This window comes from Delphinapterus leucas, chromosome 12 (genome assembly GCF_059928025.1).
Source record: "Delphinapterus leucas isolate spDelLeu-1000000601 "Yukka" chromosome 12, BTC_Dleu_Yukka2, whole genome shotgun sequence".
NCBI lineage: Eukaryota > Metazoa > Chordata > Mammalia > Artiodactyla > Monodontidae > Delphinapterus > Delphinapterus leucas.
The window spans coordinates 13,485,131-13,504,842 of NC_143140.1; the positions used below are offsets into that span (position 1 = coordinate 13,485,131).

Here is a 19,712-nt window from a genome sequence, read left to right on the forward strand (position 1 = left end):
CAAACAAGGCTTCCTTTTGAGACCCTGTAAAAAGTTTTTTCAGATGTTCGTAGCTGCGTACATGTCTAATCAGGATTGAAACAATAGAAACCTCCAATAGCAAACACGTTTTTCGAAACATACAAAAAGAAAGGATGTACATTACAATGACCCTTAAAATATTATAAGATTCTGAAATGCCTTAAGAATTCTGAAAGGTTAAACTATCGTCACTACAGATTCAAACGTAAGTACACTTCACTGTGTCTCAAGATTTACAAATTGGCAGTTTCCTCCCTTTCAATTCAAAGAATATTTACCGAGTCCTGCTTTTCCAGGTACCATGCCAGGCACCAGGATACAGTGATGGACAAGACACACAGTCCCTGCCCTCAGGAGCTTAGAGTTGAGTGAGGGCCATAAACATGTGTACAGACAGAAAAGTCTGAGCTAGAGAAGAGGGGGCCAGGGCGTCTACTGGTCAGGGAAGGGCTCTTCCTCATAGTAACATTTACATGGAAGGATGCAAGATGAACAGGACCCAGCATGTTCCTGGATGAGGAAACAGCATGTGCAAAAGCCCTGAGGCTGGAAAGAGTGAGGGAGTTTGAGGAACAGGACATCAGCAGGAGGGCGGGTAGGAGCCAGTTTACTCAGGGCTTCTGGACCATAGAAAGCCTTTTGGATTATATTCGAAGTTCAGTGGGAAACCACTGAAGGGTTAGAAATAGGGGGTGACGTGATCCAACCTTGACTTTAAGGAAAGCTGTCTAGTGCTATGTAGAGAGTGAACTCGGTCAGGAGCCCATCGTGCATAGGGAATCAGTCAGGAAGCTTTGGAGGAGTCGACACCAGGGCAACCTGAGCTAGGCCAGTGGCAGAGGAGAGGAGAGCAATGGTTAGTGGGTTTGAGATGTGTTTGGGGTAACACTGATGCGACTTGTTGATGGGGATGTGTGAGATGGGGGTACAGAAGGCGGAAGAATCCATGTGATGCTTGGGTGTCTAGCTGGAGCGCTTTGACGGGGGCTAATCATGGAGACTGAGAAGAACGCGAAGGTGCAAGGTGTGGTTAAGAACCAAGCATTCGATTTGTATGAAGTTATAGGCGTCTCTGTGATGTCTGACAGGGAATAGTGAGTAGGCCGCTGGACGCAAAGTCTAAAGTTCGGAGACCAGGATTAGACTGGAGAGGTAAATTTTAGACCCATCATCTGACAGATACTGCTTAAAGCCGAGAGGATTGGTACGATTACCTAAGAGACATTATAAAGAGAGAGGAGAGGAGGACCCATAGATCCCACCATTAAGAAATCAGGTAGAAAGAAGATCTAAGAAGGGGAATTAGAAGGAAATACCAGAGAGTGCGAGGGCAGGGGGGCCAATGAGAGTGAGGGTTTCAAGAAGGAGGGCGTGATCAGCTGCTGGAAATGCCACGGAGAGTTGAATTAGATGCAAAGAGAAAAGGATCCTTCTTTCAAGTTTTGCTGAACTTGGCTGGAGACATTTCAGTAGAGTGGTGGAATGGCAATTCTTCTGTAACTAGAACATTCAGTCAACTAACCATAACATCAATTCTTCAAACATTTTGAGGAAATGAGTGTGAAGTTGAGTACTTTTATCCTCTAAGTGACTCAAAGAAATAGCTGGGAAACCTCAAGTTTGAATTCATATGCTTATGGCTATATAGCTCTCTGGTTCTTTGTTGCCGAAACAGGGACCAAAGCTTCAATGAACATAAATTTTTAGGATGCTCTGGCATTTCTCCATTGTTCAAACATCACTATCAACCTCAGGATGAATAGCTAAATATAACTACATTTTTACTCATTATTTTTTATGAATATGTGGAGCAAACAATTATAATAGCAGATACTTTTTGGAACAATTACTGTATTCAATGCCCTGTGCTATACTCTTTCCAGGTATTAAACAATTTATTGCTAGTATTATTCCCAGTTTTCAGACGAATAAATGAAGTCTTGGAGAAATCATGTAACTCATTCGTGAGTGGTGGAACCTAGGCATGAAGTTTTAACCACTGTGCTATACTGCTAACTTATCAACTCATAAAAATCAGTTTGGTTAAAAATGCAAACAATCAAGGATCTCTATGAAAGTTAGATCCATAGTTGTGAGTTCATTTATTTGAAATAGAATTAATTACTTTAACAGTTACCAACGGCCTTGAAATAATAGCTAGGATAAGTTTCCAAAGTCATATGAGGATTACGACCATAGCTGGATAAGAGAGTTCGAAAGAAATAAGGTATAGGGCTTCCCTGGTGGCGCAGTGGTTGAGAGTCCGCCTGCCGATGCAGGGGACACGGGTTCGTGCCCTGGTCTGGGAAGATCCCACGTGCCGCGGAGCGGCTGGGCCCGTGAGCCATGGCCGCTGAGCCTGCGCGTCCTGAGCCTGTGCTCTGCAACGGGAGAGGCCACAACAGTGAGAGGCCCGCGTATCGCAAAAAAAAAACAAAAAAACAAGAAAATACTGACACATGCTACAAGATGGTTGAACCTCGAGGACAATATGCCTGGTGAATAAAGTCGCAAGAGGATAAATACAGCGTGCTTCCACGTGCATGTGACCTAAAGCAGTCAAATTTGTAGAGACAGAAAACAGAATGGTTGTTGCCAGGGGCTGGGGTGGGAGAAATGGGGAGTTACTGTTTAATAGATACAGAGTTTCAGTTTTGCTGGATGAAAAGTGACAGGTGGTGGTGGTGATTATACAGCATGAAGATACTGAATGCCACTGAACTGTACACGTAAAAATGGTTAAGATGGTAAACTTTGTTATGCGTATTTTACCAGGATTAAAAATAAAGATACATACATATCATTGTAAGTAGCGTGGCTTTAAAAAAATTTAGAAGAAGAGAAATTTAAGTTATATGAGGCTGTATGGACATTGATAACTAATTAGGAACTAATCTGAAAATATTTTCAGAGCCTTTCATGCATAATAAGGTATATATTAATAATGTCTAATTACATGTATAAGCAGATATCCAATTATATAATTATATATTGTAAAAATCTATTGTGTTCTCTTTGGTGACGAGGATTTTCTGGAGATAATGATGAAGGGAACTGTATGCAATAAGCTCAATTCAGATATTTTGTTCTGTTGCAGGTCTGTGGCCACTGGATCCCATGGTTTTGAGGCGCCATGAGACCCGCTGGCTCTTGGAAGCTTTGGTTCTGGGCAGCGATGCTCCTGCTTCCTGCTTCCGCTTCCGTGGTGAGCAGGGACAAGCCAGGTATCCAGGCCACCTCTTGTCCAGTCTCCAAATGTTATTTATAGTCTTTATTTTAAAAAAATATTAAAATAAATCATATTAGGGTTGAAGAGGCCATAGAGTCAATCTACTAGCACAAAATAGATAATAATTTATTGTTTTCCCCATTGACCTTCACATTGCACATTGAGAATGTCTAAAATTACATTTTTTATATGCATATTATATTAGTCTAAATAGCCTTTTCTTTCTCTCACTGATATTTACAAATATAAATATGTATGTACATCTCTGTGTGTGTCTATTTTTCCCTTTCCCCTTTAAATGAAGTTTTTCAAGTTATTCAAATTGTAAGTATGGAAACCCATCCTCAGTTAGGATTAACCAAGGACATAGCTAATGTTAATTACAGAAGAGTGAAAAACAGAATAAGAAATAGAAAAGGAAATGTAGTTTAATTATATATCAATTTTGTAGTATCTCAGATGAGGCAAACAAAAGATTAACAGTCGTGAGAGCACTTTTTGAACTAAATAGATAATATTTATTTGCAACTGTTCAGTTATCAACCTCATAAATATTTCCAAAGGACTTGAAAGCAATTTGAAACATTCACTTCCACCTCTGATTTTTAAAAATGATCCGGTGGCTAATTTGGAAGTCTCTTCTTGAAGACTGAGTATGCGTAAGTTACTGACCTCAATGTACTTCGCATTCCAAAGTTGAACTAGACACATTGAAAAGCCATTTGCTGAGCAAAGAGAAACTTCAACTCACCTTCTATGCAAAGGATCACATATGATATATTCTGACCCTGGTCACATATGATGACGTGTCCTGAGACTATGAGTCTTATTGTGCTTATTCTTTTGAATGTTTCTTTCAGAATTTTTGCTAAACAGGTATAAACATACCCTAGTAGAGACTTTTGAGTTTGAAGCACTCATAAAATAAAAACATACCTGAGTCACGGTGTTTTGTAAGTCTTTATGATTTTTTACTAACTTGGCAGGAGTTACATTTCATAAAATAATCTACATGAAAGTTTGAATATTCTAACACTGTACAAATGACATCCTGTGGCTATCATACTTTTTTGGGGGGAAAATCGTTTTTCAGAAAAGTCGGGCGTGACTCATGGCAAAAAGAAGTCCCTATGGCAGGGAGTTTATTCTGATAATGTTGCTACTCTTCTGAATTAAAAAAATATATATTTATTTATTTGGGCTACGCCAGTTCTTAGTTGCAGCATGCGGGCTCTTAGTTGTGGCGCGCAGACTTCTTAGTTGCAGCATGCATGAGGGATCTAGTTCCCTGACCAGGAATCGAGCCCCGCGCGCCCTGTATGGGGAGCGCAGAGTCTTACCCACCCGACCAGCAGGGAAGTCCCTCTTCTGAATCGTTTTTACATCTCTTCCTTTTAAGAGACGTAGCAGGAAATCCAATTTGCTACTTAATCAGAGGGGATGGGACTTTTTTGGTTTGAAAGGAGAATGAATCAGTTTCTAGGCACGTGCTAGTGTGTAATAAATAAATGTTCCTGATGATATTGATTTGAAGGATCTACATAAATGGTTTTCCAATTTTAGTGTGAGCAAGAATCATCTGGGGTACTGATTCTGGAGTCCCACTCCCAAAGATTCCTATGATGTGGGACAGCATGGGGTGGGATTCAGTAATTTACATCTTTAACCAGCTCCCCACGTGAATCTAATGCCTATGTTTGCGGAAAACAGAGGAACACTCACCTTTGGGATGATTAACTATTTCTTTTTATTATTATTATTTTTTTCTTAGCTGGTTGTCTTGCACCTTACACTACCAGGTTGCATTTGTTTATTTATTTAGACTTTAATAACGTTTGGGGGAGGGGTAAGAGCACTTCGCATGAGCTCCTCTCTGGTAACAAATTTCTATGTGTATAATACAGTACTGTTCGCTATAGATCTTGCGTATAGTACTGATCATCTTGCGTAACTGAAACTTCTCCATCTTGGGATTCCCCTGAATGTTTGCTCTTGTAGCTTGGCTATGTCAATTCTTTAATCAGGTTATATTGTATGTAGGAAGACTGAAATGCATATATTCTAGCCCAATTTACCCTACCAAATTAATCTTTCTGAAAGATTTTCCTAAGAGTGTGAATTCCAAATTAATTGGAACTCTAGTAAGATTCACGTAACCTGAAGCACTAAGGGAAATTCCTAAAGAAAAAAAATGAAGAGTTGTTTTTTATCAGGGCACTTGGTAGGAGATGCTTGTGAAACAGCCCACACTAAACGTGTCATGGAAATTGCTTAACTGCAAGTATCGTTTGCTTTCATTGAAAATGTCAGCACAGCCCTGTCATAAGTATTATTGAAGAGTATAACATTTCGGGCCTGGCAGGGGCTCTTCTCATATCTTGTGTGTCTGATTCATAGCACAAAGTTCCCTTTTTAGTTTCCTCATGTGCAGACCTGTGCCTGTGGTCACTAACCATTTACCGGAGGGAAGTGATTACAGCCTAAAAATAAAATATAACAAATCTGAGGGAGAGGCTAGGGTTTCAGCTCTGGAGTCTGTGAAGTTGTCAACAATCTGCTGTTAAACTTAAATACACGAAGGATAAATCGAGTCTTTTAATCGCTTTACTTAACTCAATGGTGTGCCTAATGATTGCTTGCAATATTGGGCCAGTTGGGATGGAATTCAAGAGTAATATGGAGGGATTCGATAATACCTTTAATATTAAAATCTTGAAGCTATTCAGAATTAGCTATTCCATATTCTTTCATCAGTTTTACTATTATGTTGAGATTATGACATAAGGCATGTTTGCATATTTTCACACTGCAGATAAACAATTTGAATGTGGCCGTTTCAGTTTAGTTGTCAAAAGAGGCTGGGGAAGAGAGTTGTATTAATTAATATACATCACAGAGATCATCTCAAAACTTGCTTTAATTACTTTCTTAAAACTTTTCTCTATGATAGAAGCTTATGTCTCATAATAGTTCCTATTTCTCATGCATTTCCCTTAATCTGTTCTAAGGCAAAAGTACTGAGTTATCATCAAAAGTAATAAAAACAGAAAATAAGGTAAGGAAGAGCAGCAAAAAAAGCCAGACTCAATAAAGAGATAATAGAATGCCATCCCTTTCACTTATGGTAAAACTTCAGGTTAAGTGTCTTGATGGAATTGATTATAAACTTAGGCCCCAAACTATACACATACACCCTTTTAAACTAGTTTTCTATTGATTATAAGGAAAAACTATTCTTCTGAAATTTGGCTTTTACTAATCGACACATGCTGCACTCTTAAACTCAGAGTCCAAGTATGCTATTATATAGAGAGTTTTATTTTGTGTTTTGAAGAATTCCTCATGTTCAGTATGGTACCGGATAAGAGTCCTACTGCTGACAAATGTACTTTGTAACTCCTAAATTTTTAAAGTGCAGGAAAGCTTCACAATTATTAAATAAAGGTTATAGCTCCTAACCTGGTATACTCCTCTGGGGGAACAGTTTTGGATAAAAAATTAGCAGTGAAGGTTCTGTGACCCCTCGTTACCTCTTTGTTAATATAACTGTGTTCCCATTTTTTTCTCGTTTTGTCACTTTTCCATATTTTTTTGTTATATTCTGGTCCAAGGTGCTAACCTCTTGTTGTTAACCATTGTTTTTCTCCCAACCTAGGATACTCTGTAATCCTTCATCAGATGTATTAGCAAAGTATGAAGTGTACAGGAGTCCCCAGGGCAACTAGTAACAATTAAATGAAAGGCCTCTGTCAATGGGAAGTCTGTCAGCCTTTAAAAAAAAAAGCAAAACACCTAAAGGCTGTTATTTTGATCCATTTATGAAAAGAAAACAAACTAGTTCTATATCTGCGGTAAATTACTGCTCTTCAACTTCCCCAACCCTGATCTTGAGACAAATGCTGTGTCATGAGTTTTGTCACGAAAGGTAAAGAAAACAATTTTCCTAATGCATGTTAGAAAACAAGAGTGATACCTGTCAGAGTGGCCATCATCAAAAAAACCACCAATAACAAATGCTGGAGAGGATGTGGAGAAAAGGGAACCTCGTGCACTGTTAGTGGGAATGTAAACCACTGTTGGTGGTGCAGTCACTGTGGAGCACTGTATGGAGGTTCCTCAAAAAACTAAAACTAGGGCTTCCCTGGTGTCACAGTGGTTGAGAGTCTGCCTGCCGACGCAGGGGACACGGGTTCGTGCCCCAGTCTGGGAAGATCCCACGTGCCGCGGAGTGGCTGGGCCCGTGAGCCATGGCCGCTGAGCCTGCGCGTCCGGAGCCTGTGCTCCGCAACGGGAGAGGCCACAGCAGTGAGAGGCCTGCGTACCGCAATAAAACAAAACTAAAACTAGAACTACTACATGACCCAGCAATCCCACTCCTGGATATATATCCCGAAAGAAACAAAAACACTAATGTGAAAAGATGCATGCACCCCAGTGTTCATAGCAGCACTATTTACAATAGCCAAGATATGGAAGCAACCTAAGTGTCCATCAACAGATGAATGGACAAAGAAGATGTGTATATATACAATGGAAAATTACTCAGCCATAAAAAGGAACGAAATTTTGCCATTTGCAGCAACATGGACAGACTTGGAGGGAGTTATGCTTAGTGACATAAGTCAGAGAAAGAAAAATACTGTAGGTTATCACTTATATGTGGAACTAAAAAATAAAATGAACTAGTGAATATAACAAAAAAGAAACACTCACAGATGTAGAGAACAAACTAGTGGTTACCAGTGGGGAGAGGGAAGGAGGGGCAGGATAGGGGTAGGGGATTAAGAGATACAAATTATTATGTATAAAATAAATAAACCACAAGGATATACTGTACAATACAGGGAATGCAGCCAATATTTTATAATAACTATAAATGGAGTATAACCTTTAAAATTTTTGAATCACTATGTTGTACACCTGAAACATATAATATTGTATATCAAATATACCTCGATAAAAAAAAGAGTGATAAATAGAACGCCTGTGAAACTGGGCAGATTTAACTCTGATTTTACAGGTAATAATAATTCCATAATATGTTATGTGGACTCCAGAGGATATGAAGAAATAGAAAAAATAAAGCAGGTGAAGTGGACAAGAGAGAGAAATATTGCAATTTCTCAGGAGATAGCTGTTGCCCTTCCTCCCTTCTGGCCTTACCTCCTGTGTAATGCCATCCATCCCTGTGGCTTTAAGTATGGTTTTTATGTCAATCACTCCCAAATTTACCTCACAGCCCGCCCCTCTTTTGTGTTCCATACCCATATTTCCTAATGGCACCTTGAACTTGACATTTCTAACTCTGTGGCTTTTCCACCGCAGCTGAATTCACTCCTTGTCACAACTCCTTTTCTTCCTCTAGTGGCATTCATTTCAGTAAACTCACCTGTTACCCAGCTGAGCAAGGCATCTCCCCCTCCTCCCTATGTTCAGTCTGTTATCACATCCTGTTGATTCTTTTTTTCTTACAAGAAAATTTTTTTAAATTTATTTATTTTTGGCTGCGTTGGGTCTTTGTTACTGGGTGCGGGCTTTCTCTAGTTGCAGCGCGCGGGGGCTACTCTTCGTCGCGGTGCGTGGGCTTCTCACTGCAGTGGCTTCTCTTGTTGCGGAGCACGGACTCTAGGCATGCGGGCTTCAGTAGTTGTGGTGCATGGGCTCTGTAGTTGTGGCTCGTGGGCTGTAGAGCGCAGGCTCAGTAGTTGTGGTGCACGGGCTTAGTTGCTCTGTGGCACGTGGAATCTTCCCGGACCAGGGCTCGAACCCGTGTCCCCTGCATTGGCAGGCGGATTCTTAACCACTGCGCCACCAGCAAAGTCCCCATCCTGTCCGTTCTTGTGTCTCAGTTCCTTCCCCCTTGTCCATCTTCAGTGTCACCTCTTTAAGTTACCACCCTATCTGGCCTCCAAGAGTATGAGCATGTGGGTGAGGGTGCCAGATGAAATACCGGCCACCCAGTTAAGTTTGAAGTGGGACAAATAATGAAAACATTTTAGTATAAGTATGCTCCAAATATTGCATCAGAAATACGTATACTAAAAATATTTTTGTTCTTTATCTGACATTCAAATTTCATTGGGCACCTGTTTTTATTTGCTGTATTTGGCAATCCTACATGGTATGAAGGGAGGAGAGGGTGTTTCATTATTTACAGGGTGGTCAGGGAGGGATGACCTCATCGAGGGGCAGTTAAGCAGAGGCAGGAAGGTAGTGAGAGAGTGAAGCACGTGATCACCTGGAAAGAAGCACATGCCAAGGCCCCGAGGCAGGGGCGTGCTCAGCGTGCAGGAGAAACGAGACAGAGCGGAAGACTGGAGTCCAGTGAGTGAGGAGGAGAAGGGCACGTGCCCCTCAGAAATGCATCTGTGCTTTATGTGTCGTCAGCATCTGATTTCTGAGCCTGCAAGCTCAAAGGCTAGACCTTGAACTCTGGTAAAATTCACCAGAGCAGCAGACACTGCCCTGTGAGACCTCTTGGGAGATGCTAAAACCTTGCCCTCTAGGAGTACCAACGGGTAGGCTTCTGAATCTATATCTTTCAGTCACATATCTCCCCTAAAGACCTCTCAACAAGCCTTAATTCACAGGTAGTTTAATATTGTAATACTGAGTTATTCATGATACATTTAAGTACAAATGTGTGGAAACATGTACACTTAGCAAAGTTAAAATATAAATTATATATCCACTAGACAAATGACATATTTCCTTTCTTTGCAATCAGTAAAGTGGTATATTAATAGCTTAAGGAATGCTAAGAACCCTCTACAAATTGTAAAGGTGTACTAGAACATGTATACATTTATTTTTCAGGATGCCTCTAATTTTGACTTTTCCCCTTGTCTTTGTGGTGCACAAGGAATGACTTCACTCCTGGTTTTTCCTAAGGCCAGAGGCCTCTGGGGCCACAGAGAGTGACTGGTCCGTTTTCTGTATGAGCATCAGCAAAATACACACATCTTTTAGGTATTCAATCAGCAGGGAAAAAATGGAAAGTTAAAAGAATGGATTTAACTGTTCTGGGCTTTTTAGCTATTTGAGAGGAGAAAGAAGGAATTGAACATGGCTTCCGTGATTAACTGAAGACTTTTATATATAAGTGGGTATAGAAAGACCAGAACAATGATAGGAAAAATATGTTTTAAAAGACATGTGATCTAATCTCCAGACTAGAATGCTTAACAATATAATAGGGGGCCCAGTCAACAGGTGAAAACAAGCATGAGGGTTTAGAGATTAAGGGAACAAGTGATTTTTTTTAAGCACGTGTTTCAAACTGAGAGTGGGGACAAAGTATATTTCCACTAACGAATGAAGAGAGTATCATAGGTACTCTATTATTTTGTTTAGAACATGTTTTTTTTGTTTTTGTTTTTTGCGGTACGCGGGCCTCTCACTGTTGGGGCCCCTCCCGTTGCGGAGCACAGGCTCCGGACAAGCAGGCTCAGCGGCCATGGCTCACGGGCCCAGCCGCTCCACGGCATGTGGGATCTTCCCGGACCGGGGCACGAGCCTGCGTCCCCTGCATCGGCAGGAGGACTCTCAACCACTGCGCCACCAGGGAAGCCCTAGAACATGTTTTTGAGATGGATGTTCAGTATAGAGAAAAAAGCTGGACTATGGGAAACGAATTTTATTTCAGCTTTGCCATTGAGTTACTATGTGATCTGGGGGAAAATCACATAAGTTCTCTTGAATGATTTGTTCGTAGGTCCTCAGGTTTCTAATTTTTAGAGGGAGAGAAGGGTAAAATGTATGTAATTACACACATTTGTAAAATGTATGTAATTTTTTGTAGATAATCTAGATAAAATCTTCCCCAAATCTGACCTAGTTGTCTTCTTTTCTGGTTCCTTTACCCCCTTTCAATATCCTTCCAACCCTATAAGCTGCCCAGATCCTTCAAGCTAAGTCAGGAGGAAAGTGGGTCTGAAAATCACTGACAGCATCTTAGCATGAATTTGTCAAAAACTTCTGCATTTATGTTTCAAAAGGCCTGTTGATTAAGGGCCCCTAAATAGTGCATCTTTTGTGGTGAAATTTTAGTAATTACTTTTGAAAGGTTCCCAAGAGCCTTTGAAATGACACTGCTGCTGGGATTCTCCTGACTACCCGACAGGATGCTTGGATATTTGGGTCTTATCAGTAGTTCTTCAAGATAGCACGCACATTTACGCAAAAAGTATGCTTTACTTTATGTTAAAATGCAAGTGTCAATGCTTAAAGAAATGTACATATCCAACTTTTAATAGCCACTTCTACTGTGTTGCCATTTTTATGCAATGGACCATGAGACTCATGCATTCAGCTTATTGTACTTTGAGTCTCCCCCCAAAGAATTAACATTTGGTTGTTTTTTTAAACTTTAAATTGAAGTCAAATAAAATTGAGTTAAAATTGAATATATATATGTTCTTTTTCAGATTCTTTTCCATTATAGGTTATTACGAGATGCGGAGTATAGCTCCCTGTGCTATATAGTAGGTCCTTGTTGCTTACCTGTTATATATATATAGTAGTGTGTATATGTTAATCCCAAACTTCTAATTTATCCCTTCCCCCGTTTCCCCGTTGGTAACCATAAGTTCGTTTTCTATGTCTGTGAGTCTATTTCTGTTTTGTAAATAAGTTCATTTGTATCATTTTTTAGATTCCATATATAAAGTGATATCATGATATTTGTCTTTGACTTACTTCACTTAAATTAACATTTAGTTTTCATTTGTTTTGTTCAGCTTTTCATAACAGAGCACATATTCTAGAGATATAAAGCTGTATTTGATTTTCATAAACTAAAGACTTTAGTGAAGAAATACTTTCATAAATATTGCTGGAAGTGTTCAATTTTCTTCACTTCAAAGTGACAGGTTTATTACTTTGACATCATCGTATATTCATTAGATCCTCAGAAGAATTTACATAAGATATATACTGTTTCCAACTTGGCAATAAGCTAACATAGCTTCCACTCATTACCGAAGTGTCACAGTAGGAAGTTCCTTCCACAGTCTGGATATTTGCTTTGCCAATCATCTATTGGGGTTTCCCTATATATGTTGTGAAGGATTTAAAGTTAACCTCATTTTCTACAGTCATATAGTTATTCAAAGTCATTGTAAAAATTTGATCACAGTTTTGGTGTTTTGCAAAAATTATTTTGAGCTTAAAGTGTTTTCTCACAGACATGCTGTTTTGTATGACACACACCGGGGTCCACAGATCTTAGGTGCACAGTGTAATGAATTTTTGCATATGTATTTACACATCCGTGAAACTGCCACTCAGATCCAAATATAGAACTTTCCATGGCCCCAGAGGCTTTCTTGTAACTATCCCAGTTGACCCCCCACCAAGCTAATCAGTACACTGACATAGATCAGTCATGCAATCTCTTGAACTTCACATAAATGGAATTCTGCAGTTTGTGTTCTTTGGGGAACGGTATTCTTTTCCACTTACCACTGTATCTCTGAGATTCATCCAGGTCATTGCATGTAGCAGTAGTTCATTCTTTTTTCTATACTTTTTTATTGTATTTACCACAATTTGTTCATTTATCCTCTTGTCAATGGACATTTGGGTTGTTTCCAGTTTTGGATTATTATGAGTTATGCTGTGAGGAATATTCTCTTCTAAAAGAGCCATTTACACCATTTTTGTACTCATTTCTCTTGGGTCATTGAATTTCCAGGTTATAGAGCTCATGAATATTTAGCTTTCGGAAACGCTGCCAAACAATTTTCTAAAGTGGTTGTACTGTTCACCCCCACGAGCAACGTAGACGAGCCTTCCTTTTGCTCCACAGCCTCAACAGTATTTGATGCTGTCAGTTCTTTAATTTTTAGCCATTTAGTGGTATATCATTGTGGTTTTACTTTGCATTCCCCTGATCACTAATGATGTTAAGCACTATTTCATATGCGGGTTGGCATTTTGGATATTTTCTTTTGTGAAGTGCTTAGCTTTTTGGCACATTTTCTTTTCTTTTTTTTTTTTTTTTTTTTGTGGTACGCGGGCCTCTCACCGTTGTGGCCTCTCCCGTTGCGGAGCACAGGCTCCGGTCGCGCAAGCCCAGCGGCCACAGCTCACGGGCACAGCCCCTCCGCGGCATGTGGGATCTTCCCGGACCGGGGCACAAACCCGTGTCCCCTGCATCGGCAGGTGGACTCTCAACCACTGCGCCACCAGGGAAGCCCCGGCACATTTTCAAAATAGGGTTTTCAATCTTTTCCCCGTTGATTTGTGAGAATTCTTTGTATGTTCTGGATATGATGCTTGATTGGATATACATATTGTAATAGTCTGTGGTTAGCCTTTTCAGTCTTTTAATGTTGTCTTGTGATTATTAAGATTTTAATGAAGTCCAGTTTATCAACCTTTCATGTTGAGGTCTATCAAGGAATATTTGCTACCCTCAGTTCATGAAGATTTTACATTTTTCTGTAGTTCGTTATTGTTTTACCTTTCATGTTTAGGTCTAAGATCATCTCTAATTAATTTCTTTGCATGGTTTGAGGTAAGGGTCACAGTCCAGTGTTTTTCTACATGGACAGTCAGTTGATCCAAAATCACTGACTGAAAAGACCATCCTTTTCCCAACGAATTGCAGTGGCCCTTTTGTGGTAAACATGTACACAGGTCTGTGTTTGGACTCTCTGTCCAATTAATCTATTTATATGTGCACCAAAATCACGTTATAAAAATCCCTGGTGTCCAATAGTACATGTTCTCAGGCTTGTTCTTCTTCAGTTTTGCCTTAGCTGTTCTAGTTTTTTTGGAGTTCACCTTAAATTTGAGAATAAGGTTGTCAGTTTTCCACAGACACACACACACACACACACACACACACACACACACACACAACCTGTTGGGATGTTAATTGTTATTGCACTACGTCTAGATGTAAAATTGGGAACTGACATCTTAACAATACCGAGTCTTCCAGTCTAAATACTTGTTTAATCCACTCAGTCATTTAGGACTTTAATTTCTCTCTGCAACATTCTCTAGTTTTCAGTGCAGAGATCTTGAGGAGATGCTTGGTTTTTATAAACATGATGATGAACTCAGATAAAAAAATGGGTATGATTTCAATTTTCTCAAAAAATGGGTAGTGTTTACAAAAGACCCGATTTTATTATTATTTAGGACCTGCAATCATGTTAAGATCTCTGAGACAGGAATTTCCAGAGTAACTAAGTAATCTCTAAAATATTCAGTGCTATATATTTTAATTGTGTGGATTGCAGCTTTTAAATCTAAGTGGTAGCACTATTTATAATCCGATTTATTCTTCTGGTTAAATATATTAAGCTGATGCCCTGTCACCACCCTTGAAGTCTTTGACACATTTGTTAAATGAAGGGCTGAAAGGCTGAGCAGTTGACCAGGAGAACTGATGGTTTCCACTTCCCATAGAGCAGGAGATCAGTGTGGTTTTCAGCAGTTTATCTCCTCTCCGTCATAAAAACTTTGAGGTCATTATACCCAAACATGAATTTTAGACATTTTAGAAAATTAAGGTTGTGACTGCATGATGCCAAAGTAGTTCATCAATTTAGCTTAAGAACTGTCCAGTTGTCCAGTTGGCATATTATAGAAACTAGCTGCAATATGGTCTGCATTGGCTATTAATTTCCTAGAATCTAGCCTGAATTAAATTTAAACAAACCCCAGATAACAAGAAATTAATGTATGTACATTACTATATTACTGTGTCGCGGTGCAGTGAGTATGTAAATTCACTGTAAGTGGAGGCAGACTTTATCTTTTACTTCTTTGAACATCGTTAATTAGCATTAGCATATAATTAACACTTTCTCAATGATTTTTATCTCATTTATTTTTCATTATAGGCCACTTAGGTATGGCAGAGGTCTTTGCTTTTGCTTTTTAGTTTTATTTTAATAACTTAGTTCAGGCTGCTCTGACAAGAATACCATAGGCTTGGAGGCTTAAACTACAGACGTTTATGTCACACAGTTCTGGAGGCTAAGAAGTCCGAGATCAGGCTGCCAGCCTGACCAAGTTCTGATGAGAACCCTCTTCCTGGTTTCCTCACAAGGCAGAGAGAGAGAGAGAAAGAGTCCCTGTTCCTCTGCCCTCTTGTAAGGACATCCATCCCATCACCAGGGCTCCACCCCTAGGGCCTCATCCAAACCTGATTCCCTCCCAAAAGCCCCATCTCCAGATAGCACCACACTGGGGATTAAGACCTCAGCATATGAATTTAGGGAGGGGTACATTTAGTCCCATGCAGTCTCCTCCTGTTCTAAAGTTTAATATCACTAATACCTAAACCTGAATCCAAGGTGTGTGAAAATAGTAGCAGGTCACTTCTTCTAACCTTAGAATATACTTTGAGTATGAGAACCTAACGATATTAAAGCTATAGCTAATTTCCTTATGCTGAGTATAGAGTGACAATTAGAACATTACAGCAAACAGCGGCTAACACTGACAAGCGTTCCCTGTGTACCAGGGACTTCACATACACAACCACATGTATTCCTCACGAACGCACCGTGAGGTGGGTAATACTCTTATCCTTATTTAAAAGGAATTTAATTGGGCTTCCCTGGTGGCGCAGCGGCTGAGAATCTGCCTGTTAATGCAGGGGACACGGGTTCGAGCCCTGGTCTGCGAGGATCCCACATGCCACGGAGCAACTAGGCCCGTGAGCCACAACTACTGAGCCTGCGCGTCTGGAGCCTGTGCTTCCCAACAAGAGAGGCCGCGATAGTGAGAGGCCCGCGCACTGCAATGAAGAGTGGCCCCCGCTTGCGACAACTAGAGAAAGCCCTCGCACAGAAACGAAGACCCAACACAGCAAAAATAAATAAATTAATTAATAAAAACTCCTACCCCCAACATCTAAAATAAATAAATAAAATAAAAGGAATTTAATAGAGCGGTTTAATTTCTTTCCATTTTTATCTTACATTTCCGATTGTATTGTGTGATTCAAATTTATTTGAAAAAAATGATAGACAATGTAATGAAAATTCTCAATACCTTTTTTTTTTTTAATAGAGAAACAATGTCCTATACTGAGGAAAGAGGGACACCAGTTTACACCAGACTACAGAGATAAAGTTGAAGTTTCAGGTAAGCATTATAGTTCTTCACAAAGAAACATTTTTGTGTAAAATTATCACCAAACACGTAGTGTATTGTAGGTGACTCCTTCACATTGTAATTTAAGATAACACCAATACTAAAAAATTAAAAGCAAAGAAGTCAAATGATGTACAAAAATTTCTGAGCGCAGAATTCTACATCATTTAACCTAGGACCACCAACAACTCAACCTCTCGGAGAACAAAAGTTATTTAAAACTTTAAAAGTTGTATCCATTGTAGAAAGTTTGAAAAAAAGAAAAGAAAATGTATGAGAAAGAAGATCTCACTACCCAAATACAGTCATGATTCCCTTTTTGTAACATTCTTATCTTTCTCTTTCTCTTTTTTCCCTTCATCCTCCGTTTTCTCTCTCCACCCTTCCCCCACCCACATATGCACACGTAATCATAATACATATACTGCATTTGAAATCCGAGCATTTCCCCACATTAACATATATTTTTCTAAAGCACGATTTCTTTTAAAAGACTGCTTAGATTTCAATTGAATGGCTGTAGTATTTTTTACTTAACTAATTTTCTGTCTTTAGCTATCAGAGCTGCTACAATAAACTACTCTGCTTACTTATTTAGAATAATTCCTAGGTCAAAGAAAAATAATACTTGAATCTTGTGACATATATTTCGTCCTCCTATATCCTAAACAGAGGCAAAATAAATCAAGAAATTTTGCTGATCCCGTAAAGAGCAGATTTAACTTGAAATAAGTCAGTCTACAGATAAGGACTACAAAAAATCCTATTTAAAAGTTGGTAACTCTGTGAATTTACTAAATTTAATAAAACTGCTGGATTAAATCATTTGTCACATTCCACAGGTTTTGACCTAGGAGAGCGCTTTTCTCTGAGACGTGTGTTTTGTGAAGGTGATAAAACTTGTATCAAATTGGGAAGTTCACGTCTTATTAGAGACACCATGTAAGTAAAATAATAATTTTTCTTTACTTTTAAAAAATTTATTTATTTTTATTTAATTTATTTATTTTTGGCTGTGTTGGGTCTTCGTTGCTGGGCGCGGGCTTTCTCTAGTTGTGGTGAGCGGGAGCTACTCTTCGATGCGGTGCGCAGGCTTCTCACTGCGGTGGCTTCTCTTGTTGCGGAGTACAGGCTCTAGGTGCGTGAGCTTCAGTAGTTGTGGCTCGCGGGCTCAGTAGTTGTGGCACACGGGCTTAGTTGCTCCGCGGCACGTGAGATCTTCCTGGGCCAGGGATCAAACCCATGTCCCCTGCATTGGCAGGTGGATTCTTAACCACTGCACCACCAGGGAAGTCCTTTCTTTACATTTTAATAATACAACATAAACTACTTTCTAAAGAGATTCCAAATAATTTGTTTAAAAATAAAAAGTCTTGTCGACAGTAACACAATCACTTGAATGCTGTGGTAAATGTGTTGTTTGATTATTTGTGGTTTTTAGTAATCTTTACAAACTGATCCTGTTCTATAGCGTAAATTTACATGTATCGATAGCGGCATAATCTTTAGAGAATAGTAAGTAAATTTGTTCTTGAAGAAATATTATTTATGTTTAAATAGACATAACCAAAATTAGATTTTAAAATGTGAATTTTAAACTAAGACACAATGTAGACTTAGAGACACAAGAGTGATATTTATTATCACTTACGTACTGTATATTCATTTTATATATTGTGTAGAGTATATAGTAAAGAAAAGCCTTTTTTTTTGGTCTTGTTACTCATTTCATTTCAAAATGAATTTACTGAAGGGTTTTTTTTTAATTGTTGGTTTGTTATCTTTACTATACTTTTTCTTCTGATAAATATGAGATTAAAAAGAATGACTTGCCATTTAAATACTGACAATTTGTCAGCAATTATACAAGGCAATAATAATTCCCCATATGGTTGGCTATATGTAATTGGAGGATGGATCAATAGTAATTCAGAAAGCTTGAGTCATCAGGAAGGCAAATATAGCATATATGGTCCTGATATTCAGCCTTTGAGTCCAAGATGAACATTTCAGGGTGTGAATACACTGCAATGAATAAAGCATCAAATTCTGTTTGGGGGCTTCCCTGGTGGCGCAGTGGTTGAGAGTCCGCCTGCCGATGCGGGGGACGCGGGTTCATGCCCCGGTCCGGGAAGATCCCACATGCCGCGGAGCGGCTGGGCCCGTGAGCCATGGCCGCTGAGCCTGCGCGTCCGGAGCCTGTGCTCCGCAACGGGAGAGGCCACAACAGTGAGAGGCCCGCGTACCGCAAAATAAAATTTAAAAAAGTAAACTGCTCATTAATTGGTAAGCAATCAGAGGGCTAAGGAAGAGGGTAATTTGATACCAGGGGATGTAATGGGCGATTTGTCTGGTGGAGAACTTCAGCAGATGTCACTGTACAGATCTATGCTATTGTGGGCGTCTTAAGCCTGAAGGTGGCTTCACATGCAGGCATTAAACCCTCAGGGCTTGACAGCTTCCTATTTGGGTAGTCATATGCAGCAAAGAAAAGTCAATATGTATCTCATCTACATTTCATATATATTGGTTTAGATGTTTCTTAACTACCAGTAGATAACTTTAATTAATGAATTTAAGCAAGGCAATAAATGCTCTTCCAAAAATTAAAATGCATTTTCTCTCTTGCCCTTTTCCTGATGATTTAAACCCCTCTAAGTCTGGCCAGGTGGCCAGAGTACTGGAGAGACAATCTTTGAAAATTCATTGAGCCTGCGTGCAAGAAGACGTAGCGAATTTTAAGTAGCTACATTGGAAAACTTCCTGCCACATTTAGACATTGCCATTCTCTTTTGAATATGTGTGATAATAAATATTAGGTGCTACTTGAAATTTATTTTCCGACCTCGGGCTCTAAATCACGGTGCGACTGCTGGGCAATTGATGTGCATGAAGTCTCAGGCTCTGCCAGCAGAACCCGGTCCCTCCACTGCAGGAAACTGGAGGGCATCTGGTTAAGCTGACTAGCGAGTGTCAAGTAGCTTGGCCCAGCTCCACTTACATTTCGCTCCGTGAGCCAAGGATGCTGGGACGCTTCTCTCACATGATGCCGTTCTGATTTTTCAATGAGACTGGAGTAAAGTTTCAGCTATTTATATATTTGTAAACGAGCCATCTTGCAGAATCAGCACGGGAAAAGGCAGATGCTAGCTTCTATGGAAATTGGGACTCTTTCTGTGCCTGAGCTTGCTTTTATTGTTCTGCCACCTTCCAGGTGAGGGTTACGAGGGGAGAGATCTCGTGAGCTGTTGGTCAGGTACCCACTTAGTGCCTTGAGCCTGGCTTAATGTGAGGACCCAAAGGCAGCTCTTGCAAGGGTCCTTCAGATAAACACTGTTGTACC

The 19,712-nt window shown here is 39.7% G+C and overlaps 1 protein-coding gene across 1 annotated transcript in view; it reads left to right on the top strand.

Annotated features, from left to right (window-relative positions):
* Positions 1 to 2,190: 2,190 nt before the first annotated feature.
* Positions 2,191 to 19,712, top strand: part of COL19A1 (collagen type XIX alpha 1 chain) — a 356,054-nt gene continuing 338,532 nt past the window's right edge. The window contains exons 1-3 of the mRNA XM_089921716.1: positions 2,191 to 3,245; positions 16,286 to 16,360; positions 17,212 to 17,311. Of these exons, the coding sequence (XP_089777842.1) occupies positions 3,155 to 3,245; positions 16,286 to 16,360; positions 17,212 to 17,311 (266 nt within the window). The 5' untranslated portion in view covers positions 2,191 to 3,154. The remainder of the gene's footprint in view (positions 3,246 to 16,285; positions 16,361 to 17,211; positions 17,312 to 19,712) is intronic.